Source organism: Falco naumanni, chromosome 10 (assembly GCF_017639655.2).
Source record: "Falco naumanni isolate bFalNau1 chromosome 10, bFalNau1.pat, whole genome shotgun sequence".
NCBI lineage: Eukaryota > Metazoa > Chordata > Aves > Falconiformes > Falconidae > Falco > Falco naumanni.
Window position 1 is genome coordinate 26,355,628 of NC_054063.1, and position 27,245 is coordinate 26,382,872.

The window sequence follows — 27,245 nt, forward strand, 5'->3', positions numbered from 1 at the left end:
CTGTAGCTGTTCGTTAGGGAGTACCTCCCAGGCGGTACTTACAACACGAGTTGCTACGCCGCAGCCGGTCGGCCCGGCGGGGCACGGCTGTGGTCGCTGTGCACGGGCTCAGACACAGCCGGGCGCCCCCCGCACACCCCGCCACAGCCCCGAGCGCCGGGGCCGCCGCACCCGCTGCGCGCTCACGGCCGGGGGCCGGTCCATCCCGGCACAGCGGGGTGCCGCCTGCCCCGCGGGCCCGTTCCGCCCGCGGCGGTAAGGGAAGGGCTCCCGGTGGCCCGAGCGAGCACACACCACCGGAACTCCACCGCACCCGGTAAAGCCCTGCGGACACCACCCGGCTGCACTCATGCAAGGAGCGCCCTGTGACACGGCAGCGTAACGGGGAACGCTTCCGCACGTAACGGAACCTCGGCTCCCGCCGGCAGGAACGGCTCGCCACTCCCGGGGCAGACCCCGAGGGTCGGCCCAGGCCCCGCCCGCTGGGCCCGGGCCAGGCCGCCCCGCCACCGGAAGCCGCCCGCCACGGACCGGAAGCGGATCCGCCACGCGCCTGCCGCCACTCGGCCGCGGCGGCCCCGAGCCCTTAGTCCTGGCTCTCGCGCGGCGCGTGACCAGTGACGTCACCTCGGCGCCGCCCGGCGGTTGGGGCCCCGCGCCCCGGCGGTGGCTGCGCAGGCGCGGCGGCGGGCGGCGGCAGGGCCCGGCCCCGCGGGTGCGGACCGGCCGGTGCCCGGACGGTGCGGAGCGGCGGCGCCCCCAGGCCCGTGCCCGCCGCCGCCATGAAGATCTGGACCTCGGAGCACGTATTCGAGTAAGCGCGGCGCGAGGGGGAGGCAGGGCCGGCCGCGGGGCCGGGGCCGAGGGAGTTGGCCGCCCCGGGCCGCTGGTCTCCGCCCCGGGCCGTTGGCCCCCGGGCCGGCCCCGCAGTCGCGGCTCGCTGGCCTGCACTGACCTTGGCACCGCGCGACCTTGCCGCGCCGGGGCCGCCGCCGCGGGGAGCCGCTGGCGGGCTCTGGGCGGGCAGGCTGCCAGCCCCGGGCCGCACGGGGCGGGGGGCAGCCCAGCCAGCCGAACGCGGGGCCCGCCGCCAGCTGCGGCGGTTCTGCGGAGAGGCAGCGGGTGAGGGTGCGGGGCCGCCGGCCGAGCGGGGCGGGAGGCGGAGCGGGAGGTGTACCTGTGCCGCTGCGGCTGAGCACGGCGGGTGAGGCGCTGCACGGTGGGGCTTGGGTGCTCCAGAACACCAGCGCTGAAAGATAACGCGAAGAAAGTCGGTGTTAGAAGAAAGGAACAGCTTCCTAGATTAGTATTAGCGGAACCTGGAAAGAAATTGCGGTTTTACAGCGTTATGTCACAGGGGAGAAACTGGTAGCAAATTGTAAGGCAGGAGGCCGTGGAACTCGGGGGTCCTGATCAGTCAGGTGTGTTGTGTGCCGAACCTGCACATACTGCTATCTGATCCACAGCAGAGATGTTTTCCTCAAGGGAATGGTATCTGTAGGGCTGAGAACTGGAAATTTAACTGCTTTAAATATATAAATCAATGTGTTCAGTGTTAATAGAAATCCTATTACAAAATGAAGGTGTGCAACTTTGTGGCTTGATTCTCTTTGGGCAGTCACCCCTGGGAAACGGTAACGACGGCTGCCATGCAGAAATACCCGAACCCCATGAACCCCAGCGTGGTGGGAGTCGATGTCCTGGACCGGCACATAGACCCCAGCGGGAAGCTGCACAGCCACAGGCTGCTCAGCACGGAGTGGGGAATACCCTCCATCGTGAAATCGGTGCGTACTGTGTCACAGAGCTTGAAGAGGGTGCCAAGGGAAGGGAAGCTTACGAACCAGGTGTGGTAGTAGACTTCTATCATTTTGTAACTTTAATGCCTTACAAATACAAGCATTCACATATTGGGGAAAACTCAACAGCAGTACACACAGTGACCTCCTGATAACCAAAAGTTGCCTAAATCTTAGATTGCTTCTACTGTGAAAATGAGATTTGTCTTACCTGAATAGTTTTAATGTTAAGCTGAACCCTAATTCTGTTGTATTGGTGTCTGTCCAATACAATAACCACTACTTATCCATTTAAAGGCACTATAAAAAGTTGCAGTTGATTAGCATTATTAATTCCTTGTGTGATTGTCTGTCTTCTAGCTCATTGGCACATGCAGAACAAAGACATATGTTCAGGAGCACTCTGTTGTTGACCCAGTGAAAAAAACAATGGAGCTTAAATCCAGTAATGTAAGTAGCTGTGTTTGTGCAGTTGAAATAGATTATGGATTATAATAATACCTTGTAAATTTAGAAAGGAAAATAGTCTTGAAAATTGCACTTGAACACTACAAGTAAAGCCTTTAAGTAATGTGTTGGCTGGCTTTGTTTTTCAGAAAGGAGCTACTAGGTTTTTGGAACTTGTTGGGACTGAAGTATCTGAACAGACTGAGCTGGACAGGAGTAATTGTCGGGGCAGCAGGGAGGGATGTTATGAAAAAAAAAATTAAAAGCCATTTGGTGTACACTGTCACAGTTTCCTTGTCACGCAGTGTTTTGCTCCTTGTTCTACTCCCATCAGTCTGGTCCCACTGCTGAAGTGTTCATATAAATGGCAGTTCTTACACATGGCAGTGCGTACTGGTAAATGATTCAAAAACTTAAGGAGAGGGAACTAGATCAGCAAATGCTGAACTTGGAGATTTCTCTATCTTGTTCTACAACACTAATACTTGCAGGGGAACTATAATATTTAAATCAGATACAAGCATTAATTTTGAAATGCATTTTTATTTACTACATTCCTTTAATATTTTTATCAAGGGGTAATCCTGTCTTGTATTTTACAGATTTCATTTACAAACCTAGTGTCAGTAGATGAGAGGCTTGTCTATAAACCACACCCTCACGAACCAGACAAGTAAGTACCTCTTTGTTCTGAGATTGCCCTGAAGTAGACTTTGGCATTGAACATTTTCATGGTTTCCCTTGAGCAGATGACATTTACATCACTTCTACTATGGTAACTTGTCTAAAAAATAATTAAATGGACTGTCACTTTCTTGAGTGGCAGAAGTGCTTCTGCAGAGCAGTACTGGGAAACTTGGTGTCATGCTGTGATGGAGTCCAGTTCAGATCAGCTTTTCAGGGAGTTGTCCTGTGTCCTGTCTGTAACTGAGTTTGTATACATCTTCAGTTAGCAGCACCTTATTTTTGATCTCTTCATCGGCCTCAGCACAGAACCTGCACTAGAAGACAATCTGTCTGGCTTTAGTCTATAATTTTGGAGGTTTGGGGGCTGGGTTGGTTAAGTTCAATGCTTACTGAGTCTATACTGCTGGAGCTAGTGATAACTGAAAGGTCTTTCTAGGGATTCTAACATAAGAAGCTTTTTCTCTCATGACAGTCAGAAATATTAAATCCCTGTTGTTGAAGGGGGGATGTGTTAATACTGTTTTCCCAGTATACCTTTGCTCCAGATCTGTTGTTTCCACACTGAACTTCCTGCTGCTAAAGATGGAAGTAGTTGACTGCCACAAAAGGACACTTGGACTTAGTGGGAACTCCTAGTTTTTGTTTTATGAGTAGAAGCATAAAGCAGTTAAGCACTGTGGAAGTGGGTTGTGTTTATGGGGCAAGAAGTTCTGTGTTATACAGCGAAGCTGATGAGGGAATGTAGTTGTTGGGGAGGAGCAAGTTTCTTTCAGCAATGCATTCTTTTCTAAACTCTTCAGAATAATTCAGTTCCTGCTCTCTGTTTCAGAACCATTTTGACACAAGAAGCAATAATATCTGTAAAAGGTGTCAGTCTCAGCAGTTACCTAGAAGGGCTAATGGCAAACACAATTTCTTCCAATGCTAATAAAGTAAGTATGTCCCGTGTGTAAAATGTGTGACCACTGGCTAAATGACAAAGGGAATAAAAATATCCATTTTACTTTTTGGCTTTGTAGGCAATCTTAGGAAGGGTCTGCATAGTTCTGCTGCCTTTATTGTAGAGTATGTAGAGTACCGTAGTTAATGCTCAGCTTGCTGAACTACTTCTCTGTGAATGGAGATGATCAATTACCAGCAATGCTGTCTGAATCTTCACTGGAAAAAACATCTCCACTCAAATAATAGTCTGGTGCTGTCACTCTTTTGCTGCTCTCTTGATGCCATCCTATTAATTTTTGCTATTAAAAAAGGATATACATCCAGACAGGTCTGAAGTAGTTATGTGGGAGTAATGAAAATTGTGGTTTAGTTGAGAGTCTGTCCTTTGGGAATGCAAAGGTATCTTGAGTTCAGCTTCAAGAATGATAAAACAATCTGGGTAAAGAGTCTTTTGTGGTTCATAATGTAAGCACTGCTGACATAAGGAATTTTTTCATTAAATGTAAGGCAGTACATGTTCCTGCAGTACTGTGGTTATTGAAGTAAAAAAAAATAACCACAGAGGCCTGTATTTCTGTACCTTTTCTTCCTTTTCAACTACTGTGTCTAGTCATTTTCAGTAAGATAGGGATTAACCTATTTGCTTATTTACTAATACACTGATAAATTTTTCTTTAACTGTAGGGCCGTGAAGCATTGGAATGGGTAATTAATAGACTGAATGCTGAAATTGAAGAGTTCACAGCTTCAGCAAGAGGAACCATGAGGAATTCAATGGCAGCAGCAGCATTTGTAGAGAAATGATAGTAAATATACCTGTATTTACTAATGAGATTTAACAATCTGACGCTTCTCTCCAAATCTAAATACATGTATCCTTTGTTATTTAAAGGCATACCTGTATATTAGGCATGTTTCAAATTTAATTTGGAGAAGAGCTGAATTCTTACTAATGAGGTTGATACGTAAAGCCTGGTTAGTGTATTGGTTCAGCTGGACCGAACTTCGGTTACAGATGAAGAAATAATTTTCAAATATAGTTCCTGTATTTACATGAACACTAACTTATAATGTTTTTGGGTATGAAATAGCTTCATTTAGCGATGAGGCTGTATGTGGTGAAGACTGGCATGTTAAGTTAACTTCTGTGGAATTTTAATTTTTGTGTGACTTATGGACTACCTCTTTTCGGACCAAACCCAAAATTAAGCAGAATGGTTTGTTCCAGCGTTGTTCTGTTTGTTAATTTTTGATAGTTGTATGATACAACTTGGTTTAATAGAAAGCTTATTACTTGATGCTTGAAATACAAAAGAATGTACAAAATATTTTTTGATAAGCTTTTTAACTTGTTTGACTGGTTGAGCTAACATGGTACTCGAATTGTTTTTCAGTGAACATAGGTAAAACATACGAAGTGTCTCTTACCTACTAAGACCTAAATTCCATTCTGAAATGCAACATTAATGAGCTGGCTGTGCAGTAACTTAAAAATTTATCTTAAATTTCTATAAGAAAAGTATCTCCGTTTCTAAAAGCCCAGTAAATAAAGGGGTACAATAAACATAGAGCTTTAAAATCTTGCAAGCTGCCAGGGCATTTATGAATAGTAGATGGGCATTTCAAAATTTTGAAGAACCACATAAAGGACTATAAAAACCTTTCTGAAGTTGGTTAAGGAGATACCTAAACGTAAGAGGAAGTAATATTAAAAAATGTTAACGATATACTCATTAACTTGATCACGCTCCAAAGATAACCTGTGACATCAGCTAAATACGGTGTTGTCCTTTAAAGTGTTCTAAGTTCCAGAAGTTCCTTTACATTTTGAACTAATTTGCTCACAATACAAGGCTCTCTAAATTTAAACCTTGAGACTAAAAAGTTTTCTACGGTTTGTGTTTGTTTCTTGGTACTCATTAGATTCTTGGTACTGTCACCAGTCATTAGTTGCGGGAACTTAAAGGTCAGACCTTGACATCCTTCCTTACATAGTGTACCAGTCTGCTGGTAGTCCTGTTGACTGCAGCAGGCGCTGCCTGTCCCATGAGGCTCCTTCAGTGTGAAGGAAAAATGGAAAGGCAGAGCCCTGAATTACCAGATGTGTGTATTTTGCTGCCAGAGGCTTTTCCTGGAATTTCGGTTCTAAGCTTACAAGTGATTTCAAGACTCTCTTAGCCTTAAAGAACTGTAATGTCACCTGTCCCAGCATATTTTATGTTGCATGCCATCTCTGTTACATCAGAATTGCCTATTGAATAGTGGCTGCTGCATAGGGAACCACAGCTCATTTGAAGTGGTAACACACGGGAACACATTCTTCTGTAAGATTTGTGTAGGGGGAAGAAAACAGGTGTATATATACAACTTCTAAAAATTTAACTATTCTACATATTTTTCTAAAAAGAAATGGTTTGAGACTACCTTACTAAATGGAAATAACTGAGTTTTGCCATGCTTTTACAGCATATTATTACAACTGAAACAGCATTTAAATGTAAAAAGTGTGTGAAACCATTTCTGATAAAAATGCAATGCTTGAAACTCATTTTAAATGTTTGTTTAGCCATTAGCATCACTTGGTATTTTAAAGTCAATTTTTTTTCTTTTCCTAATTTTTCTGCACTAAGGACTGCATACTATAAACTCACATTTGCCCTTGCACTGAAAAAAAAATGTGTAATTTTTGCAAGCATTCACCAACTTTCTGAAAGGTCGTTATTATCTTTCATTTATATGCCTGCATTCTCATTCTGTCAGAGAGTATGACTTTCTGTATGTGGCGCTTTTGAAATAAAATTTTATCTGAATTCTCGCTAGTTCCTGAAACTTTCTGATCTATTTGTTTTTTATAACTGATATGTAAGTAATTAAAATTGGAGGGGTAAAGAGGTACTCTGGTGTTACTATCTTCTTTTATTGAAATGCGTATCCTAAAATGCACATTTACAGCTGCTGTGGTCTTTTTTTTTTTTTTCTTCTTTAACTGCTTTTTTGCAAATCTGACACGTTAACTAGTGACCTTGCTAAATCCTGTAGAAAGATTTTAAATCTCTGGACTGAGATTCATATTTACCTGTTAAGGAATATGTCTCAGCAGACGGAATCTAGTGCTTGCTGGTCTTAAGAGCAGAAGCGAACAAAATGTTTGGGTCCTGACAGTCATGTAACAGCTTGTCTGTTTACCCCCAATTCTCACAGTGGGAGACTGCACCTAAAGTAGCTTTGCTTGATGGGGAGTGGGGGGCTGCGTGTGCAGCAGTTACGGTGTATGTGCTGTCTTATCGCAGGGGAAGGAAGAAGACAACCTGCCCTGTGCTCGGTGTGTGTACCTACTTGGCTGGTTTCTTCGCCAGCCACTTCAGCAAGTCATGTTCCCTGTGGATCAGCTTCACAGTGCCCTGCGGGGCAGTGTCAGGGCTGGCGATGCTCCGATGAATTGCAGTGCTATAGATGAATGTGCCGGTAACTGCAGTGAGCGTGACCTGAGGAAGTGCAGAGAAGCTGTGGGTTCTGGTGGGTAGAAGGAGCTGAGAAGGTGGGTGAGAGAAAGGAGCTACAGCTGGAAGGAAAAACTGAAGGACTAGGAAGAAACAATAAAGGGGGGGCCAGGATGTAAGGGGCAGAGGTGCAGGAATGAGATTATGTTGCGAGTAAATCAGTGGTGTGGTCTGCGGTGGATCCCTACCTGATTCAGCTTGCTTAAACGGTTTCATGTTTTGCCATACCTGCAGATTCAGGCTTTTAAATTAGTAAAACTTCAAACTTGCTCACATAACTTTGCTGAGAAATAGAAGCGAGCAAGCTTTTGATCCAAAGCTCAATGGCCTGGAGAATATTTAAGATGGCATTGTTAAATCTTTTGTTCTCACTGCTCACCTGAAGTTTTCAGTAATTACTAGGTTTCCTTGCTGTTACTTGTCTTAATTATTCTGGATGACTTTCTTACACTCCTGCGACCCTTAAGTACTCCCTGTATTTAATACTACGGATTTCTGACAGAAGGAGGGACATGCTACAAGTCTCCAAAGCATCCTTCTAAAATAAATTGAATCTAGAGGTGCTATTACAGTTTATTTAAAAACAGAAGTTTAAATTGCAGTAGCTGGAAGTTTGAGGTCTTGGGAACCTTAATGCCCTCTTCTGTTGAGACTGAACACTGGCATCATCTGCTAGTTCTACCGGAAACACATTGCTATTGAATTCTCAAATATTTATATAGACATTGCCATATGCTTGTGGAAAGATTCTTCTGAATGAAACTGCTTAGCTTATCTAAAAGTTGAAACAGGGAATGCAAAAATTACTTTTCCTCAGGTACGATATAAGAATTGACCATATCAGTGGTGGGATTTTGGCATTAATTTAGTAAATATTTTTTTACTGTAAATTACACTGATCTTTTCCTTCACTTCTTGATTTAGACAGGCTCAGGATAGTTAAAGTACAAGTATAATGAATTAACTTGTTTTACCTTAACTGCAAGGCATTCAAAGAACAGATCTATAGGGTTTTAGATCTTTTTCAATGGTGTGTAGTCGTCTAGCTTCCATGTACCCATCTGCACTATAAACTTGTTGAAGACTTGTGTTTGTGCACCTTGCTAATTGCCTATTACTCTCATGTTCTGCAAGGTACTGCAGTTGACAATCTGAAATTATGAAAGCTGCTACCATGGAAGAAAGCAAAATCCTAACTTACTGTGACACTAATGACTTGTGTCTATATGTACACTAAAATAATACCACTTTCTTCAGTCAGCAATAGAAATGCAGACTTTTAAAAAGGCTTAATTTACCTGAGAAGTATTTCTTGTTGCTGACAATGGGTGTCAGCACCTGTTCAGTTATATAGCAGTTAACTATAAATGTAAACCAGTGGTTTGTTTTAGAAGAAACAGAAAAAACTTCAACCACTGTTTCCTACAACATTGCTGATCTGTCTGTTGTAGTCTGTCCTTGCAGTTAAACTGTACAGTCCAGCATATTTCCAATAAACGTCATATACGGTAAACCTAAGCACCCTTGTCTAGTAACTGCAACCTTTCAAAGCCCCCTGGCGCTGACAGTCAGTTCCAAAGATCACATCCCGTAGAGGTTCACGTTTATAGAACTGAAGAATGCCAACAAAGAGAGCTTGTGCAAAAGCACCAAGCTGTTTTAGAATCCTTCTGTTTCTCAAGGTGAAGGTTTTTTTACTTACACAGAACCTGATAATTTCTTTCTCAAATAATTTGATAGCTTAGCTTTATATGTTGTCATGGAATTCAATTATTCTCAAGGTGGGGTTACATTTTACAATTAAGCTGAACTAATTGCTTACCTTCAATGAAAGGAAACAATCCTGTGTCTGCCAGCCTTCTCACTCCTGGCTGTTCTGTCCTACTTCTTCCCTTGCACTGAAGGTGTGGTCTTCACACCCTTTGCTGAGCCAAAAAGCCATGAATAGGAGAAGTGATAGAACCTTTATGCAGCCAGCACCAAGGTGAGACACATGGAAAGGAGAGAAATGGAGGATCCTATCTATGGGAAGCTCTTGGCTGGGTGGGCTGAAATCCTATTGTCTCTGCAATGTGCACTACAGTAATTTCATATTGCATCTACTGGAAAGAGTATTTGATGCTGTAAACAATGTATTTTAACAGTAAAAGTTATTTTTAAAGTTATTTTAACAGTAAAAATTCGTTTTGTAAAACAGTAACATTTTTAAGTTAAAAGCCTTTCTTCTCAGACACATACATCACAAGATGGCTTTTATACATTTTCTTTTCTCAGTTTTGACAGTCCTTTAATCAAAAAGATTAAAACCACTGAAATAAACAAAATAGCATCAGCTGGATAACATATATTATCCAGCTGCATATATCACCTACAGTATACCAAAATGAACAACATATGTAGTAAATATTGCCTTTTTACACCAAATTAAATGAAACAATTATTCCTGCTGTAAATTTTGTTATTTCTAGAGCCTGTTCAACTTTTTGGACACCCTGGTAAGAAATCCGTTTTATAACATGGCAAGAAGCATCATTTGGGTGAGTTCTTGTTAATGGGGTTTGGGGGGACTATGTAGATATTATTCACCTGTGAGAGAACTGCTTTGGTTTACCTAGACTTAAACTCATTTACATATAGCAGCTGCAGCAAAATCTAGTAGGGATGTTGTGAAACTGGGAGTAAGGGAGTGTGTATCAGAACCCACACTTGGAATTTATTTGTATTTTATAGTCATGTCATATTCTGAATTATCTAACTGAAGTACTAGAAGCCCATAACCCTCCTAGCCAGAGTTTTTTCTCTATTTATAATTCCCAGGTTTGAGGGACACCCAGCAAGCAATGCAACTTCACTGCTTTTCCTGCGCAAGAACAGACAGAACAAATGGAAGCAGGGTGTGACTGCACAGATGCTGTTATTTCCCTGTCTGCAAAGTGAGATACAATAACGGCCCTTACTCATCTAGGATCCTAAGTCTCCCTTGTCTTTCAAAGAAGCGTAAGCACCTATAAGACAAAAATTTCTGAGAACAGGCTCCAGCCACTGATGTCACCTAGGTGTTTTTAAAACTTCTATTCAATATTGTTATTAACTGTGTTTTACAGTATCATGCTATTTTGTTGGAACAGCATTTAAAAAGTAACATAGCTAACAAAAGTAATTAAAGACATTAAAATAGGAAGTAATGCAAAAGATTCTCACAACTTGAGTGTACCTGAATTCTGCTCTGCAGATCCTGGGTCCCTCCAAGAGACTAATTATGCCAGATTTTGTAGAACGGGCAGCTGAGAACTGGGATGACACTGCAAAATTATTTTTACTTTGAATCCAGGTGTCCAAAAGTTGAAAATTAATGTCTTCATCTGCTTCAACAACTAACCTTCAAAACATTGTCCTGTAATAGGAAACAGCATAGAATTGCAATTTTATCTTAAGATTAGAGCTGATTTCAGAGTATGTTTTCTGCCGGTGCTCTTTGCAGTGCTGTACTTGGACAAGAGGGGATTTAACAGGCAATGACCCGCTTTGTCATCAGCACGGCATGATTTCCAGTAGCTGTGGAACAGATTAGGGTCAGCAGCAGAGAGAACAGCAGAGCTTTACCAGCACAGCCCAGTATGGCTTACACAGGCAGAGAAAGGACATAAATCCACAGCTATCAAAGGTAGGAAGCATTATTACTAACCTGTACATTTTATACAGTAGTGACCATAATTCCATGTTTCTTTATAGTGTTATTTTGTAGTAAAATGTGCAATAAATTTGCCATTTTAAATTAAGGCAGAAGGAATGCAGTGAAGAGATGACAGAATTTATAGTCTGTTGGAAATCACATTGATACTGGCTTTCTATTGTATTGTAATTTACCTGTTGTATAATAATTTCTTCTCCCCTGTACAATGCATTTGAGAAACTTTTAAGATTAACAGTGAAGTCAGTCACAAAATGATAGTGTTGTTAGATAGCAAGAGATTTCTTTTAAGGGGTTAATTATTGCTATTGTTTTATTAAGAATATAGGGCAGCAAGCAAGCAAACTTGTAATTTCATCACAAATTATGCATGTTAAGAGAAATTAATTTGTTTTGCCTTTTAACCTTAAACATTGTACTCTTCATAGAATTACAAACATGTTGCATGAGCTCTAAAATTACAGATGCATTATGAATTAATATTAAGTGTACTCAAGAACTATTCTGGGTCTCATCATTGCTACATAAGCAGCTTTTTTTTAGTCTGGTAATTTTTGTGTTGTGCTAAATCCCCAAAATGTTAATGTTTGCATAGTAAGACATCATTCCAGTTAAATTCAGTCCATGTTCAGCAGACACCTGCTTCAGTTAAGAGGTGACCTCAGTGGGAGTTCCACCCATGGTGATTATGTTAAATCCATTATACATGCATCTGCATGTCAGTTGTGTAATAACATGGGCAAAGCTTAGGTGTATTCACCTGAGAAGCTGCAGCCTCCTGACTGTGCGTATCTTTCACTGTCTTGGTCCATAAAATACCTCTGTGATGACTCTCTGAAAAACTTTATGTGTGTTCCTGTGCTTATGTCTGGAAAGACAACAGCAGGTTTCAGTTACTCTGCAGCACAGTCTTGAGAGAAGGCAGCTGTAGGTCAGCCTCTTGATCTACTCATACTATAATTAGATGCACCTTTATAAACTGAAATATAAGCTGTCTGTTCCCTTTTTAATTAGATATCTGCCTTCCATCAAAACTTCTCTTTAGGATATTTTTATTGAACAAATCAAACTAACCACAAATGAAAAATTACTGTTATTACTGTACAGGTTTTATGTCCAGAGGTACAAAATAAAAGTAATAAAATAAGACTTCTTTATATCTGAAAAACAAGTAGAACTGATGTTGCTGGAATGTGTATTTCTTAGTCACAGAGTCAGTTTAGCATGCTGCTAGCTTCCAAAAACAAATCCTGCACACAGTGCTGAGAAAAGCACTGGTTTCTTTGCCATTTTGGTTAGCATCATCAGGAAGATCCAGATATTTTAGCTAGATGTTATGAATCAAATGGAAATAATCCCTCATACCTTTATAGTCAGAGGCCTGGTTTGAATTGTTGTCATTTACAACTGTGTATTTTTTTTAACTCTCTCCATAGCCAGTAAGCAGCCTAGTATCTGAATATCCTATGGTATCTGGAAAAGAAGAACAAAAACATTTTCATTTCCAGTCTATTACATAACTATTATTTTATTCCAGACCTTCAGGACAGGGAGATGGCATTTGACAGGAGGGTATTCTTTGTCAGGCTGTCATAAATGATAAAATCTGATTGAACAAGGAGAAACATGCCAGGACAGAAGAATGTCTGCTACTGTATGTATTATTCTGTACTTGTACTTCTGTACTGGGCCTCTGTGAAGCAGCAATATTCTAAATAAGTCTGTGAGCTTTTATTACTAGATTTTTTCTGCACCAAAAGAGAAACCACTAAAAGACATAAAGATTAAAACTGTATGCTTCGTTATTTTCAAAAGTAATATTATTTGGGTTCATTATGTCTTTTTGTTTTGTTTTGGTGTGTTATTAGAGCTCTTTAAAATACTTCTGATTTAACACCAGTTGTGTTATTTGGCTTTTCAGTGTCATCTCTTCAATCTACCTGGACCTACTTGGTCTCACTTTTCTGGCCTCCCTGGACCCCTCCAGTGTCAAGACTTCAGCTGCCTTGGAACTCTTTAAAATCCCCTTTTCAGATTCTTTGGATTTATCCAGTCTGAGCTCTTCCTCCTCTGTTGAATTCTCCAGTCTCACCTCTTCATCTTCTCTGGACCTGTCAAGTCTCATATCTTCAGCCTCTTCAGACTTCTCCAGCACCTCCTCTTCAATCTCCTTAGAGTTCTCCAGCCTCACCTCTTCAGATTCCTGGGAGCACTCCAGTTTCACCTCTTCAGTTTCAGTGGACTTATCAAGTCTCACTTCATCAGGCTCTCTGGATCTCTCTAGTGACAGTTCTTCAATCTCCTTAGATCTCTCTAGTCTCACCTCCATAACCTCCCCAGATTTCTCCAGTCCTACTTCTTCACCCTCTCTAGACCTCTCCAGTCTCACTTCTTCATCCTCCCTTGATGTTTCCAGTCACACGTCCTCTGCTTCCTTGGATTTTTCCTGTACAATCCCTCCATCCTCACTAGATGTCTCAGAGTACACCTCCTCAACCTCTTCAGAATCACTCGATCTCACTGATTTTAACCATTTCATGTTTCAGGGGTCCTCTGAATTATCCTCTTCGACCTCTGAGGATGTTTCTAATCTCACCTCTACACTCTTTCTGGATGTCTCCAACCTAACCTTTCAGGATGCTTCTTCCCTCACTTCCTCTGTTTCTTTGGACATTTCTAATCTCACAGCTTTAGTTCCACCAGACTTATCCACTCTCACATTTCTGGATGTTGCTAATTGCACTGCTTCAGCTTCTCCTGATCTCTGCATCTAACCCTCCTAACTTATCCCTTCTTCTCTCTGCAGCCTCTCTGTATCTTTCTAAATTTTCCTCCTTTATGTGCTCTTTCCTAAGTTCTGTCTCTGAAAGTTCTTATCTGAGGAAAGTTTAGGGCTTTACAGATACATCCTAGCATCTAAACAGAACTGGGCATGAAAACAGGTTGTGCAAATCTATAATGGTGCCTTGTTTACAGCTGCATAAACAACAATATGTATTCTGGAATTTTTGTAAAGCACAATTTCTGTCACTAACCTAATTTCCATATTGTGTCAGCATGGTACCCTCTCCCAAAGGTTTAACTTTTTTAATTCATGCTGAGTTTTTATCAAGATCAACAAATAGTAAATAGAATGAAGTATACAAATAAGTGCATCCAAGTTGTGTTATCTCCATTATGAATTTAAATCTGATGCATTGCACAAGAATTGCAGGTGTTTCACTTGGAGGTACAGAGAGAGATGATGTGGCTGAAAAAGAAAACTGGGGGGAAAAGAGCAGGTGAGAGACAGGGGGTAGGGAGAGGGCTCAGAGAAGGTGTGGGACAGGAACAGAGTGATACATAGCTGGACGACAGATGTCCAACTCTGCTAGCACAGTTTTTTTTCTGCCAAGCTGTACTTGTGGCCTGGGCTGCCTATGAGACTTAAAATAATCTTTCTGATAATTAATATACCTATCAAATGTTACCATTAAAACAACATTTGTATATAACATCCCCTTTATCTCCTTATATATGTAAGTAGTGCATCAAACATTGCATAGGTAACAAAGAGGGGCTTCCTTAAATCTTTGGTGCTTTCTTGTATCTTTGTTATTGTTCTTATAGTTGGGCTTTAGAAAGCAAGTATGTTTTGTTTCAAATCATGTCACTGGCACTCTTTTGGTGTTAAAAGCACTGTCATAACAAATATTTTTTAATTTATTTAATTTTTGCAAGTTGCAAAGCTCTGCTCCAATATACCATGTCTGTCTCAAGATTAGGATAAAAATGGCTCAAACAAAAAATAAATATGGAAATAAATAAATTAAGAATTATTTTCTGCCTCATTTATACTAGTTATTTCTTTAAAATTAAGTAATTAAGTAAGAAAGATTGTAATATGGGGATTTTAGAAATTAACCCCAAATTCAATAGAAGCAAAGTTATTTAGTGGTTATAACAAAAAATAAAATATCATAAATCATTGGTCCAGATGGAAGGGACTAGTATAATGTAGCATCCTAATGTGACCACTTCCAAAAATGTCATCTCAGCTGGCACTCACTGGAGTCTTCTTCAGCAATCTCAGTAGAGAGATTAAGTAGGCAAATTAAGGACAGGAAATTCTATCTCTCCAGTCTTCCTGTTTGGTGTTCCTACTAATTACACTGACAATTGTCTCTTAACTGTCATATGCTATCACAGAGACAGACTCTGACATACTTGGTGAACAATTGCTCTTTCTGTTCTGATGGATCTATATCTGACATGATGATGTGTGGATTGTTAATTGCAATGGCTCTGAACTAAGTAAGATGTCTAATAAAGCTGAAAATTATTCTGTGCTTTAAAAATGTACTATAAATGAAAACATCACTGCATAGTGATGTGAAATCACTGTGTGATTTCCAAGGATTTGCCCTTCAGCAGATACCAAAATTGGCAGGAAGACACAAGGCCCCTGGGCAAAAAGGACCAAAGTCACCAGCATTCCCTCAAGACCTGTACAGCTTCTGGAGCATTCTTAACAGATTTTGTGATGTGGTTTGGTTCTGGAGAGAAAGAACAGAGAGAAGAGGTAAACATACTTATGTGCAAGGATTTAATAAAAACCCAAGCCATAATCTCCTTAAGTCCTTAGTCCTAATTATTTAAATGAATATTAGGTTAGGACTGAATTTATTCCTTATCAAACACAATTTTTGCTTATTATGTAGGAAAATTGTCTATTTTTCCAACAAGTGTCAAGAGATTATGATAGCTTTTAGTTTGCTATGTATTTTCTTTTATGAATTTTTTTTTAGTGCACATGATTGAATACAATTTCAGTGGTGTGTGTAAATGTTCTTGCATCCAAAGGAATCCCATGCCAAGGCATCATCTGATGGAATGAAACTCCGACTATAGCACAGCTTGGCCACACACAGATTAAAACTCCAAACTGAAGACATATCTATAAAAAATCATTGGCTCCACATGCTTGTGAACCACTTTCTTCTTTAGTCTTATCTAGAAAAAGCCAAGAACTGACACTGAGGGGGTAACGATAACTGATTTAGCTGGAAGAAGCCATGCTTTAACCGCTTGCTTGGGCACCTAAATTACAACAGGACTACTTAGGCATGAGTTAATATGTAATTACCGTATGCTATGTAACTAGCCATTAGCCTCCTAGAAGAGTCAGGCTCTAATTTCTTTAGTGAATTGACGTGTAGCGTGTTCCTGGCAAATTACCGACTGAATCACACAGACACACAAACAGTGCGCTTTTCTGGACCCCCGAGGTAGTTCCCAGCTGGCCCCAGATGGAGGCGGAGCTGAGACCTTCCTCACCAGAGAAGGCCCCAAACCTTTCCCAGTTTCTACCGGGGGTAACTGGGAGAAACACGTAGCAGCTGCTGCCCACCCCGCCGTGCGTACCCGCCCGCCAGGCCCCTGCGGCGCGGCCCCTCAAACGGGAAGACCGGAAGCCCCGCCCCTCATCCAGCCCTCTGATTGGTCGCTGCCGGAGGAGAGCGCCCATGACTGGAGGAGCATCTGGGTAGTTGTCATTGGTCAAGCTCCCTGAGGTAACTGGGGTTCCGATTGGCGGAAGGAGCGTTGCTGCTGGGTGATTGGCTAAAACGCAGCGCGGGGGTCTTTCCCCTTCCGGTGGGCGCTGACCTTGCCGGGGAGCGGAGTGACCGGTTCCCCCTGTGTCAGTGGCGGCGCAGCCATGGTGGCCTACTGGCGCCAGGCCGGGCTCAGGTACCCGCCTGTCGGCGGCAGGGCCCCTTGGCGGCTGCCTTTCGGAGGCTGTAGAGGCCGGGGCCGAGCGCCTCGCGGGGAGGGCTGGCGGGGTCGCAGCGGTGGCTCTGGAGCGGGAGAAGAAGCTTCTGGGGCAGGTTTGAGTCTCACCTTCGCTTTCTCCCGCTTTTCCTTCCTGTCTGCAGTTACATCCGGTATTCCCAGATCTGTGCCCAGGTGGTTAGAGCAGCACTGAAGCCTCAGTACAAAGCAGAGGCAGAGAGGGCGGCAATGGCCACTGTGAAAACTGTGAAACCCAAGAAGGAATAAAATGTAAGTAAATGGAGCAGGTTGGCATGCCTTACTGTAGCTTGTCCTACGAGGAGTGTTGGCTCCCAGCATGAGTCGGGTTAGTGGCAGGCGTTAACTGCTTGCTTCCTTCTGTGCCGTGTGGAAGATCGGCTCAGACCTTCATGCATGAACAGGCGGGTTGCTGACTGGTGTAGTACAAATACATGCAGGTGTTTCTGCACCCTGATTACATGTGGGACAGGAAAACTGCTTAATCTCCTTAGTTCAGTAGAGTGAGATGTTCTATCCATCAAGCCCAGCTTTGAACCATTTGGGATTTGGTCAGAGTTGTTACAGACAAGCGAAACAGCAGGGTTTCTGTAGTGATGTTCATAGGTTTCATGTCTCTTGCTTTACTAAGCCAACAGTCGTTCCGAACTATTGCGTTCCCTACCAGACTTACTTGTGTAAGTGGTATCTACTGTCTGTGAAAGATATATGCTACTGTTCAGAGTAGAGCAGCTTCCATTCCTGATCAGAGATTAAGTAATGTTACCTTTTGTTTGAGGTGTACCTTGTCATACTGTTGACTAGAATAACGGGCATTTTAAATCTCTTGTAGGAACTGATCAGTGGAGCATAACGGCAAACTGCAGAGCTGTAGGCAAGCTCAAGACTCTGCAATGTAATGTCATCACATTAACTGTCAAACTTGGCTCTGTACGTAAATCAGCATGCTAATAAATGTAATTTCTGTTAAGTAAATGAATGTGTGGGAAGTGGTGTTCCTTTTGAAACAAAGTACTCTGTTTTACAGAGACATTTAGTTTTCACTTGTGTTAAAGAAGATGACTGTTGTTATCCAGTCTGTAGCAACTGATGTTTAAGGCAAACCTCTGCTGGATTTCATGGTGAAGTTTCAGGTACATACATCAGTGAGAGATTTCATTGTGTAATGCTTTTCTGCTTATTTCATTTCAATGTTAATGATTACTTTGGAGAAAAAAATGTTCACTTTTTTTTTTACTCATTCAGTTTTCTTTACAAACCATTGTTTTCAAGAGAGAATATAGGTATATAATTTCGATAATTAAGAATATCTCTGTCTGTTCTCTCTGCTGAAAGTGGTAGGCCATTGGCTTTAAAATTCTCTGTCATGATGTTGTTCATCTTCCATTTGTGCTTAGAACAAAATTAACTTGGGGAAAATCAGTTTGATGAGACTTAGGGTTACGACTAAACTGGAAGCAGGGTATTTGCCATGGATGTGCTGCACAGGCTCCAATATCTAAAGGAACACTGAGCAATGAATCAGGAGTTAGAGAGGTGGTGTCGGTGTCCTGTAAGGGGTGGAGAAGGAGGCACAGGAATCCCTGGACTGTACTTGGATCACTCAGCTATCAGTTACCCTTGCTAACATTTTGTCACTTCACCAGGGGTGGAAAGAGACAAGCATTTGCTGGGGAACAGCAGGAATGGAGGGTGACGTTCCACCTGCTATTGGCTGGGGGGGCAAAGCTGTGCCTTTGGCTGTGTTGGTTTGGGAGAAGGCGTTTGTATGTTCCCGTGCTGTGTGTCTTCACAGCAAGTCTTGATGTCCCGCTGCACAGGAAGAAATACAGTGTGCTTAGAGAACTGGCTGCAGGTTTGTGTGTGCCTAGACACTGCTGCTGTTGACTCAAACATGAGGCATTACTTTCTTGAGTACAATAAACTCTCTTAGAAAAGCATAATAAAAAAAGCTTAGTTTTTTTCATGTAAAATTAGTCCTTAAAAGAATAAAATATGATTTTTGCCTATCAAATCTTTTAAGTATTACATTATTGTATAGAATGGTATATGATTTTTATTTTAAAGAATATTATAAATACAGTGTTAAGTAGATGGCTGTGAATCTCCGGAAACATTTTTTTTTCCTGAAATCAAGATGTTTTTGATTTGGTGATTGTCGAACTTAGATATAACTAGCTGTAAACCAATCTATCAATTTTGCTGTACTGAATGACAGGAAGAAAATTTACAGTAGTTAGTACATGGGAGGAAAAAGAAAACCACACACACCAAAACTTTAACACAGTGTTGCAACTTTGTATGCTAATACAATGCAATCTATAGTTTGAAATAGAAACAAACCACACAATGATAATGAATACAAGCTCTGCAATAATATAAGCCAGCAATGTGTTAGAACTATTTAAGTACTTAAAAAAAAAATAAAATGTGCGGATCTACATCAGCCTGCGGAGTGTGTAATAAAATAGATGTTGCCTTTGTGGGCCTTACAGATATGCCTGTGTTCCTGAAACAGTAACAAGTTCACAAATAAAACATGGACTGTGCTTATCCGAGAATAAATACATTTGAGTTGATAGCATATTTTGCTGTTGCTTATGATCCTGATATATATACAGACACACAGGCTGCTTATTACATCCAGTATCTGGTGATAATACTCTAAAAATGAATACGTTTATAAGACAAGCTGTTACAAAACAAGTTGTCTTCATAGTGGCTCTTTTTTTGGGAGAGATTCCATGTCAATGGTTGTTCATGAGAGAGTAAAGCATAGTTGCCATTAATTTCAAAAGCATTGTATTGTAATATTGGATATGTTTTAGCCAGATGCAGAGAAAAAATTCTTAAGGAAGGTGTTATTTTTGGTATGTAGATGATGGCTACTGCTTTTTCTTTAGAGAGTGTCAACGGGCTTATTCGGAGAATGTTTTGATATTACCATTGTTTTTATGGTGCTTCCTTTTCTGGGCTGGCTTCCACTTCTACCTCCTCATATTCCTCAACATCTGCAGTGGCATCCTGGTACTGCTGGTACTCAGACACAAGGTCATTGGTGTTACCTTCTGCTTCAGAAAACTCCATCTCATCCATACCTTCGCCAGTGTACCAATGGAGAAATGCTTTTCTTCTGAACATAGCTGAGAACTGTTCAGAAACCCTGATGAAGAGCTCCTGAATGGCTGTGTTATTGCCAATAAAGGTAGCTGCCATCTTCAAGCCTCGCGGTGGTATGTCACACACAGCCACTTTGACGTTATTAGGGATCCACTCCACAAAGTAGGAACTATTCTTGGTCTGGACAGCCAGCAACTGCTCATCCACTTCCCTGGTAGACATTCGGCCTCTGAAGATGCACGCCACGGTCAGGTAACGTCCACGACGAGGGTCACAGGCTGCCATCATGTTGCGTGCATCAAACATCTGTTGAGTAAGCTCTGGCACTGAGAGGGCTCTGTACTGTTGGCTGCCTCGAGCTGTCAGTGGAGCAAAGCCTGGCATAAAGAAATGCAGGCGAGGAAAGGGCACCATGTTCACAGCCAGCTTCCGCAGATCGGCATTCAGCTGACCAGGAAAACGGAGCGAGGTTGTGACACCGCTCATCGTCAGGGACACTAAGTGGTTGAGGTCACCATAGGTGGGATTGGTGAGCTTTAAAGTTCTAAAACATATATCATATAGAGCTTCATTGTCAATGCAAAAGGTTTCATCTGTATTCTCGATTAGTTGATGGATGGAGAGGATGGCATTATACGGCTCTACGACTGTGTCGGATACTTTGGGTGAAGGCACAACACTGAAAGTGTTCATAATCCTGTCAGGATATTCTTCTCGGATTTTGTTGATGAGGAGCGTGCCCATACCTGAGCCTGTACCACCCCCAAGCGAATGGATAAGCTGGAATCCCTGAAGGCAGTCACAGCTCTCACACTCATTCCTGACCACATCCATGACATTTTCAATTAGTTCAGCGCCTTCTGTGTAATGGCCCTTAGCCCAGTTGTTCCCAGCACCTGAATTACCTGTAAACAGAATTAGAAAAAGAACAGCCACAGAATTAACACAAGAAGTTTTAAAGGCTACAAAGATATGGGAGTTAAAAGGCTGTTTTAGGACAGTTGACTAGTTTGCTGACAGCGTTCTGTACATACCATGAATAAAATTGTCGGGTCGAAAGAGTGGTCCTATTTTGCTAGACCGTACACTGTCCATCGTACCAGGTTCCAGGTCCACCAGGATAGAACGGGGCACAAATTTATGGGCTAGAACAAAAGAAAATTTATTGAACAACTACTGCTAGAAGTCAAAGAGACAGGCTTATAATCTGCTCTGAAAAAATCCAACCCACCTACAGTGATTTGGGGATTATTTTTTTTTAATTACTTATTTTAAACTTCACGTTAGCTCTGCAGATTGCTCTGCCAACACCCTAACAGTGCTGAGCACTTACAGTAAGCCTCGTTGAAGTACACGTTAATTCGCTCAAGCTGCAGTGATGCATCCCCACGGTAGTTTCCAGCGATGTCAATCCCATGTTCATCACTTATCACCTCCCAGAACTGAAAAAGGAAAGAGGTTCAATACAGTCACAAAGATTATTTTATTTTTTTTTCAGCACCAGCTGTGCTGCACTCATGCCTGGCTGCACATAAAGTGGGAACTGTGCCTGAAGTGGGTGATATTTTGCCATTCACATACTAGAACAGAGTGGGGATCCTCCTCTTCCCCCTCCCCAAATAAGTTAAAGGGAGAAGTTTAGTAGACCTTTTATGCTGCTTAACCATCACTAATAGGTGCAGGGCCTCAGTGTGTTCCCTTTAAAGAAAAATTGGTATTAGTTTAAACTCTGCAGCTACTAGTTGGTATGAGCTTAACGAGAAAGTCAAGGAGGGTTTCTTTCAGACCTGCCATACACAAGTGGGACTGTGGCATGGCAAAGCTGGCTCAGAGAAATTTGTACACGAGCAACGCTTTCCACGAACAGATGTTGGTCATAAATGTCCTATCTCGACATTCATATGGATGTCTTGTACTGGGGCTCTTATCTAGGCAGCAGCCACAGCAGTGTTCATGTAGGCACACCCACCCACTATAATGACCAGGCTATTTTGATTTTAAAGGTCTCCTGGTTTAGCATCCAGCCTCATTCTGAGTGTATAAATATACCATTGCCAGCACGTACATGGTGCATTGGTGTGTGTGTGTGCATGCTTTTCTACAGGTCATCTTAGATATAAGCTGTTTCCAGGTCAAAGCCAACAGAAAAAAACAAAAACCTTTCAACTATCACACTGGCTGCACTCCAGCTGTCTGGGTCTAATATGGCATTCCCTGGCCATCCACAGCTTCATGTTCCAATAAAAGGAAACAAGATTTGTGGGAGCAAAAAATGGAGAACACGACAGTGGAACTATCCTCCAGCTATTATGTGTCTTCAAAGACCTCCGAGCCCCAAATTAACCCATATATAGTTACTTTCTTTGACAACTTCCTACTTAACAATAAAAAAAAGATGAACATTACACAGCAAAAAGCAATGTGGTTTTTTTTCTCCCTAGCACACAGTCAAGAGTGAGCAACTACTCTCTAAGTAACAGCATGCCAGTGTTTGAACTAACGATCCCATATTAATGACTATCATGTGGCAGAGTCACTGCTGTATGGCTGAACTAAAGTACTGGCATCACAACTTTGCTGCCTGGGAGTTACTGACTCCTTTACTTGTCCCAGTATTTTGCAGGCTAGATTACTGCCTATGGGAATATGCATCCCAGCAGGAATGTTCTGGAGCACTTACAGTCACCGCACCATAGTTATTGCCGATGTTTCATTCTCTGACAGTCTTAACTTTAACCTTTACATGAGGAGCAAGTCTATCTTACGACTTTCTTGTCAAAATACTCATAGTTACTGCTCACATGCCATGTGCCCTACCATTAACAAAGTAATTGTTCCCCCTGGAAGTCCCCATCTGTTGACAATGTTGACCTGCTACCACTGATAACACTTATTACTAAAGACCAATATCGAAAGAGATCTTACCTTAGCGCCAATTTGGTTCCCACACTGGCCAATCTGAAGGTGCACAATTTCACGCATTTTGTGTAGCTTAGACCTGTGGGCAGCTACAAGCTAACGCAGGTTTTCTAGTCGCAGTCCCCAGAACAAGCCCTCTTTCTGCTGCTGTATCAGCTACACCCAGCCCAGCCCGCCCCAAGGGGCCTTTTTATACTAGTGGGACTGTCACTCAGCCAGCAATGGGAGTAGCCAGCTCCTCAGGCTGCTCATCACAGCATTTCCCAAGGAGGCAAAGTGCCTATTCACTGCCTGTGTACAGGGCACAAGAGCACAGGTACATTACTGAGTGGCTTGGACAATAAAGTTGTCACATGTACCCCCTTACACTGAATTCCAGTTCTCTGTGCAGCAAATAGTGCAATTTGTGAATATCTGTGCACACCGTATTTGTGTTTCATTATTTAATATGTAATATATATACAAATATATACATCTATCTAGATACTATAGCCAAAAATGAGTGATCTCAATTTACTAAGTACATGTGCTTCTGCCACGTAATTTAAATTCTAACAGCATGTGAGTCATATGGGACAATATCCATAATAAAAACAGTAACAACTTCTGAGCAGTAGCCTCCTGTAATCACAACATTAAGTGCATTGCCAGGCAAACTTGTACTTCAGCAAGCATCATTCTCAGTGTCTAACTGTACGAAGGAGGGAGCAGCACCAGTAACAAAAAAAATACTTTGTAAAACATAAATGTAACACTGCAGTCCACGGGATACATGTTCCTTAAACATTTAATTAGAATCCATCAATTTCAGCCAATCCAAAATCTGAATCAACTTGTGACTAACTTGCACAGATGCTCTTCTTTCCTTCTCCTCCTTTCCCCCTTTCCTGTGATTAAGAAATATAGCATTTCTTGTGTTTCTTATTTTCTTACACCTGAGATGTAGTATTTCAGAACTTGCCAGAATAAAAACTAGAGGCGAAACCCCAGTTCCACTTAAATTAACCACAATGTTCACTGTGTGAAATGTTTCACTGCATTAAAGGAAGCGATGCAGGGCTGAGCAAAACACGACACAGTCATGTTGCCTGCTGATAACAGGACTAATATCACTGAGCAACAGAAACCCAGAATGGAGTGTATTCTGGAAGTTTATAGTAGTTTTATTACACATCAGATGACTGTGAGTGCTTTGCAAGCGGTCCTTTTAAGGATAGGAAAAAGAACTACAATTCAGAAAGCACCTTAAATTATTTTGTATAAAAAGATGACAGTGGAAGGACTTGACTATTGAAAGCAACTACTTTACCAGTAACCACTCTTTATGGGTTGCCAGAGATAAGGAATCTCTGAGCTTCCATATTGTTCCAGAAAAAAAATCAGCTTATTCCAGACTTCCCTACTACAGATGACTTCCACTTCTTCCACCAGGCAGTGGAGGAACAGACATCTGCCCCTAAGACAAAGTTTAGCACCAGAAGTGCATTGCAGAAGAGTAGCTAGCAAACATTCCATCATCCGCTAGGAGCCATCCTCAGTAAGGAGCAACAAAAGCAAGACTTTAAATTACAGTAGATCAATTTTGTTTCCTTAAAACACAATAGTTTTATAATTTTCTGAAATATAAGTATTCTCTAAACAGTTACATTCCATTGCAATGGCAGTGGATATCGTCTACAATTTCCTAAGACAAAATTCTGGAAAGGTTATTTGAACATTTACTTTGAAAGCAAATTTAATTTTATCCATGCGCATTTCATATTTGTTTTCTCCACCTATGCTTAGCTAAAAGTAAGTGCAATTCTGAGCTGTACCTTCAGCTGCTGCATTCTGTAAAGGAGCTGCGTTGACACAATGTGACAGAGAGCTACTGACACTAAATAAAACACTACTTAAAATACAGAATATATGAATCTACAATAGCCACAACTTAAGAAGAGTCTGAAGCCACTAATTCACTGTTGAAAAAATCTGGCAAAATAATTTCAGCAATAAATATACTCACAAAGAGCATTTCACAAGCAAAGAAAAGAAAAGGGAAGTGAAAGAAATATGCAATCTCTTAACATCACTGGGTTTTCTCTTGCTAAAAATAGCTCCCTGGAATCGTGCACCTCCTCTGATGGACTTCCTTACAGAGTTTTAAAAATTACGGCAGACGACAAGAAGTACCTGGGTGCTTTGTGAAGTGGAAGTGGGTTTGTGCCACTTTTCCCTCTCCTCCCCAATTGCATTTCTGTGAACCCCTGAATCTGTCTTTACACCAAACCTGGCACGTGAAAAGCCGGCTGCTCTGCAGATTTTGTTTGCAGGCCGGTCACTGCACAGCTCTGAGAAGCCTCCAGCCTGTTAGCCACCCGGGCGCGCTTCCCAGGCGCGGCCATCGAACATGTGCTGCTGCAGATTAGCGGTGCGCGCATCGCAGGGAGCGAGCTGATGCTGGCGGAAGGGTTGGCCTCGAAGGACTCTCGGTGCTGTGGAGATTAGGAGCAGCCTGGCACTGGGCACAGCTACTACCAGCCTGTCCTGCAGCGCCCATTATCAGGCCGCCCACTGCTTCCACCGCCTTCAGAGACAGCCCTAGACACAAAAGCCCTGGTGATGGGCATAAGCTAAGACTGCAAAGAAGCCAGGGTGTTTTTTTGGTTACTGGGGGTTTTTTTTGTTCTGTTTGTATTGGTTGTTTTTATTTTAATGTCACCACAATACCCACTAGCAACTATGCAAGTGCAGGGAGGCATTTCAGGATACATTTTTTAATATGGTTTGCTTGGGAGGAGCTAGCTTTTCACAGGAGCAGAGAAGACTGTTGAGAAGAAAGCCTATTCAATTTGAGAAAAGCCTGGCTACAGGCCACCAGATAATTTTAAAGAAATCTGTGAATGTCTACCAGATGACCTGATGCTATTCTCAGCTAATCTGGGCTAGCTACGTCATGCTTAGGAACGCTACCAACACCCGTTGGATTCAACAGGCAATAAAGACTACCTACTTCACACTTTCATTCCAGTTAGTAAGAAAAACTATTCCAAGCCTGCCTTCCTCTGGCAGGTGGTCCAATGGGAATAAGGCAGGACTGCCCACTGTAAATTATTATCAGTGTCATGAGCCCACATGTTTAAACAAATAGGGTTTGGCACAACCAGAATGGACAACAGGGAAGTTTGTTACCTTGCCCACACTGCAGAGCTGTGAATCAGCAAAAAACTGGGGCTTGCAGCATGTGAATTCATCTGCAGGTTAGTGCCCTGACTCGGGCGCTACTGCCACAACCCAGTTACTGTTGATTTTGGATCATCTGATGAATTGTGAAGAAGGTCACCTGCCCCACAGCCAGGCTCAGGGCTTGCTCTGCTGTTCCTTTGGCTGCGCTGGTTCTCAGTGCCTCAGTTTCTCTGTTCATAACGTGGAGCTAATACACCTCATGCCTTTTATAAGCAGTGCTGAGAGCTATGGAAGAAAAGCTGTGGGGGAAGAACCAGCTGTGTTTTACTAAACCGGTTTAACAGACATGAAAACCCTAGCCAACATATGGAAAAAGACTGGTAGTTTGCTCTCACAGACTCTTCAGCCTTCCGCAGGAAAAATAGAAAACTATTTTTACTATTGATTCAATCTTGCGGCAGATAATGAAGAATCTTCAAATGTCCTGAACCCTAAAAAACAGCCTAAAAAATGAGCACAGGCCTGTGTCCCTTTGAAAATTGTAGCATAAAAGGGCTTGAGAAATTCGGAACTTGGAACTAGCAAAAAAAACCAAGGAAAGGCCAGAGCAGTCTATGGGCACACAGGGCACAGTGCGGTTGTACCAGGGCAGAGGACAGCCCTCCTCACTGGCCCCCTGCAGACAGCAGCTGCTGCATGGAACCATCACAGCATCTGAACAGTTTTTGGGGGACTTTGGGGGTTGGTTTGTTTGGGGTTCTTTTTGTTTGGTTGGGGTTTTTTCGGTCACTTTTGGTTTGGGTGTTTTTTTTTGCTTGGATTTGTTTGTTTGTTTGTTTTCTTTTGTCAGGAGGTTTGTGTGCCCCGAGTTGCCTCATTGTGACCGTGTGAGCCGGCGGAGCCCTCAGGCACCCGCGGGACTCCCCGCTGCAGCTCCCGCGGCCCCGGGGCAAGGTTGCTTTGCCCATTCAGGGTCTCTCGCTGCGTGTGTTCCTCATCCCCAATAAAGTAATTACCTGCCGTTAGGAAGGACTTACCGAGGTACACGCTGTACTTGGGGTTACCGGGTCCGGCCGCCATCAGACGCACGAACACGAAACGCGGACCCGGGCAGGCCGCGCCCCCCGCCTGCCGCAGGTGAGCAGCCCGGGCCGGGCCGGGCCGTGTGGGGCCGCTCCGCCCCCG

General features: G+C 42.5%; 3 protein-coding genes and 1 long non-coding RNA gene across 5 annotated transcripts; 3 read left to right on the forward strand and 1 right to left on the reverse strand.

Annotated features, from left to right (window-relative positions):
• Nucleotides 1-661: 661 nt before the first annotated feature.
• PRELID3B (PRELI domain containing 3B) lies at nucleotides 662-6,685 on the forward strand. The gene is made up of 6 exons (XM_040607833.1): nucleotides 662-814; nucleotides 1,619-1,787; nucleotides 2,160-2,249; nucleotides 2,849-2,919; nucleotides 3,763-3,865; nucleotides 4,560-6,685. Exons 1-6 carry the CDS (start codon nucleotides 783-785, stop codon nucleotides 4,677-4,679), a joined length of 585 nt encoding a protein of 194 aa, XP_040463767.1. The 5' UTR covers nucleotides 662-782; the 3' UTR covers nucleotides 4,680-6,685.
• Nucleotides 6,686-9,920: 3,235 nt separating this feature from the next.
• LOC121094391 lies at nucleotides 9,921-16,639 on the forward strand. The gene is made up of 3 exons (XR_005829834.1): nucleotides 9,921-11,039; nucleotides 12,988-15,627; nucleotides 15,909-16,639. It is a non-coding gene; the product is annotated as an uncharacterized LOC121094391 (long non-coding RNA).
• A 22-nt stretch (nucleotides 16,640-16,661) lies between these two features.
• ATP5F1E (ATP synthase F1 subunit epsilon) lies at nucleotides 16,662-17,831 on the forward strand. Its single transcript, XM_040607834.1, has 3 exons — nucleotides 16,662-16,796; nucleotides 16,982-17,108; nucleotides 17,689-17,831. The coding sequence occupies exons 1-2, from the start codon at nucleotides 16,765-16,767 to the stop codon at nucleotides 17,103-17,105; spliced, it is 156 nt and encodes a 51-aa protein (XP_040463768.1). The 5' UTR covers nucleotides 16,662-16,764; the 3' UTR covers nucleotides 17,106-17,108; nucleotides 17,689-17,831.
• A 1,302-nt stretch (nucleotides 17,832-19,133) lies between these two features.
• Nucleotides 19,134-27,209, reverse strand: TUBB1 (tubulin beta 1 class VI). 2 transcript variants are annotated; one of them, XM_040607824.1, is made up of 4 exons: nucleotides 27,098-27,209; nucleotides 21,310-21,418; nucleotides 21,011-21,121; nucleotides 19,134-20,881 (listed from the first exon to the last, which is right to left on the reverse strand). In XM_040607824.1, the coding sequence occupies exons 3-4, from the start codon at nucleotides 21,069-21,071 to the stop codon at nucleotides 19,809-19,811; spliced, it is 1,134 nt and encodes a 377-aa protein (XP_040463758.1). In that variant the 5' UTR covers nucleotides 21,072-21,121; nucleotides 21,310-21,418; nucleotides 27,098-27,209; the 3' UTR covers nucleotides 19,134-19,808. The 2 variants fall into 2 exon arrangements, with proteins under 2 accessions (XP_040463758.1, XP_040463757.1); XM_040607823.1 differs by lacking the exon at nucleotides 27,098-27,209 and adding an exon at nucleotides 22,902-23,072.
• Between the last annotated feature and the right edge of the window lie 36 nt (nucleotides 27,210-27,245).

Excerpts from the sequence above, each read along its gene's own strand:
- PRELID3B (XM_040607833.1), top strand. The coding sequence starts at position 783 with ATGAAGATCTGGACCTCGGAGCACGTATTCGA. Across the intron at positions 1,788-2,159 it reads TACCCTCCATCGTGAAATCG|CTCATTGGCACATGCAGAAC; the intron begins GTGCGTACTGTG and ends TCTGTCTTCTAG. Across the intron at positions 2,250-2,848 it reads TGGAGCTTAAATCCAGTAAT|ATTTCATTTACAAACCTAGT; the intron begins GTAAGTAGCTGT and ends TGTATTTTACAG.
- ATP5F1E (XM_040607834.1), top strand. The coding sequence starts at position 16,765 with ATGGTGGCCTACTGGCGCCAGGCCGGGCTCAG. Across the intron at positions 16,797-16,981 it reads TGGCGCCAGGCCGGGCTCAG|TTACATCCGGTATTCCCAGA; the intron begins GTACCCGCCTGT and ends TCCTGTCTGCAG.
- TUBB1 (XM_040607823.1), bottom strand. The coding sequence starts at position 22,958 with ATGCGTGAAATTGTGCACCTTCAGATTGGCCAGTGTGGGAACCAAATT. Across the intron at positions 21,122-21,309 it reads GTACTTCAACGAGGCTTACT|CCCATAAATTTGTGCCCCGT; the intron begins GTAAGTGCTCAG and ends CTTTTGTTCTAG. Across the intron at positions 20,882-21,010 it reads ACCCGACAATTTTATTCATG|GTAATTCAGGTGCTGGGAAC; the intron begins GTATGTACAGAA and ends TTCTGTTTACAG.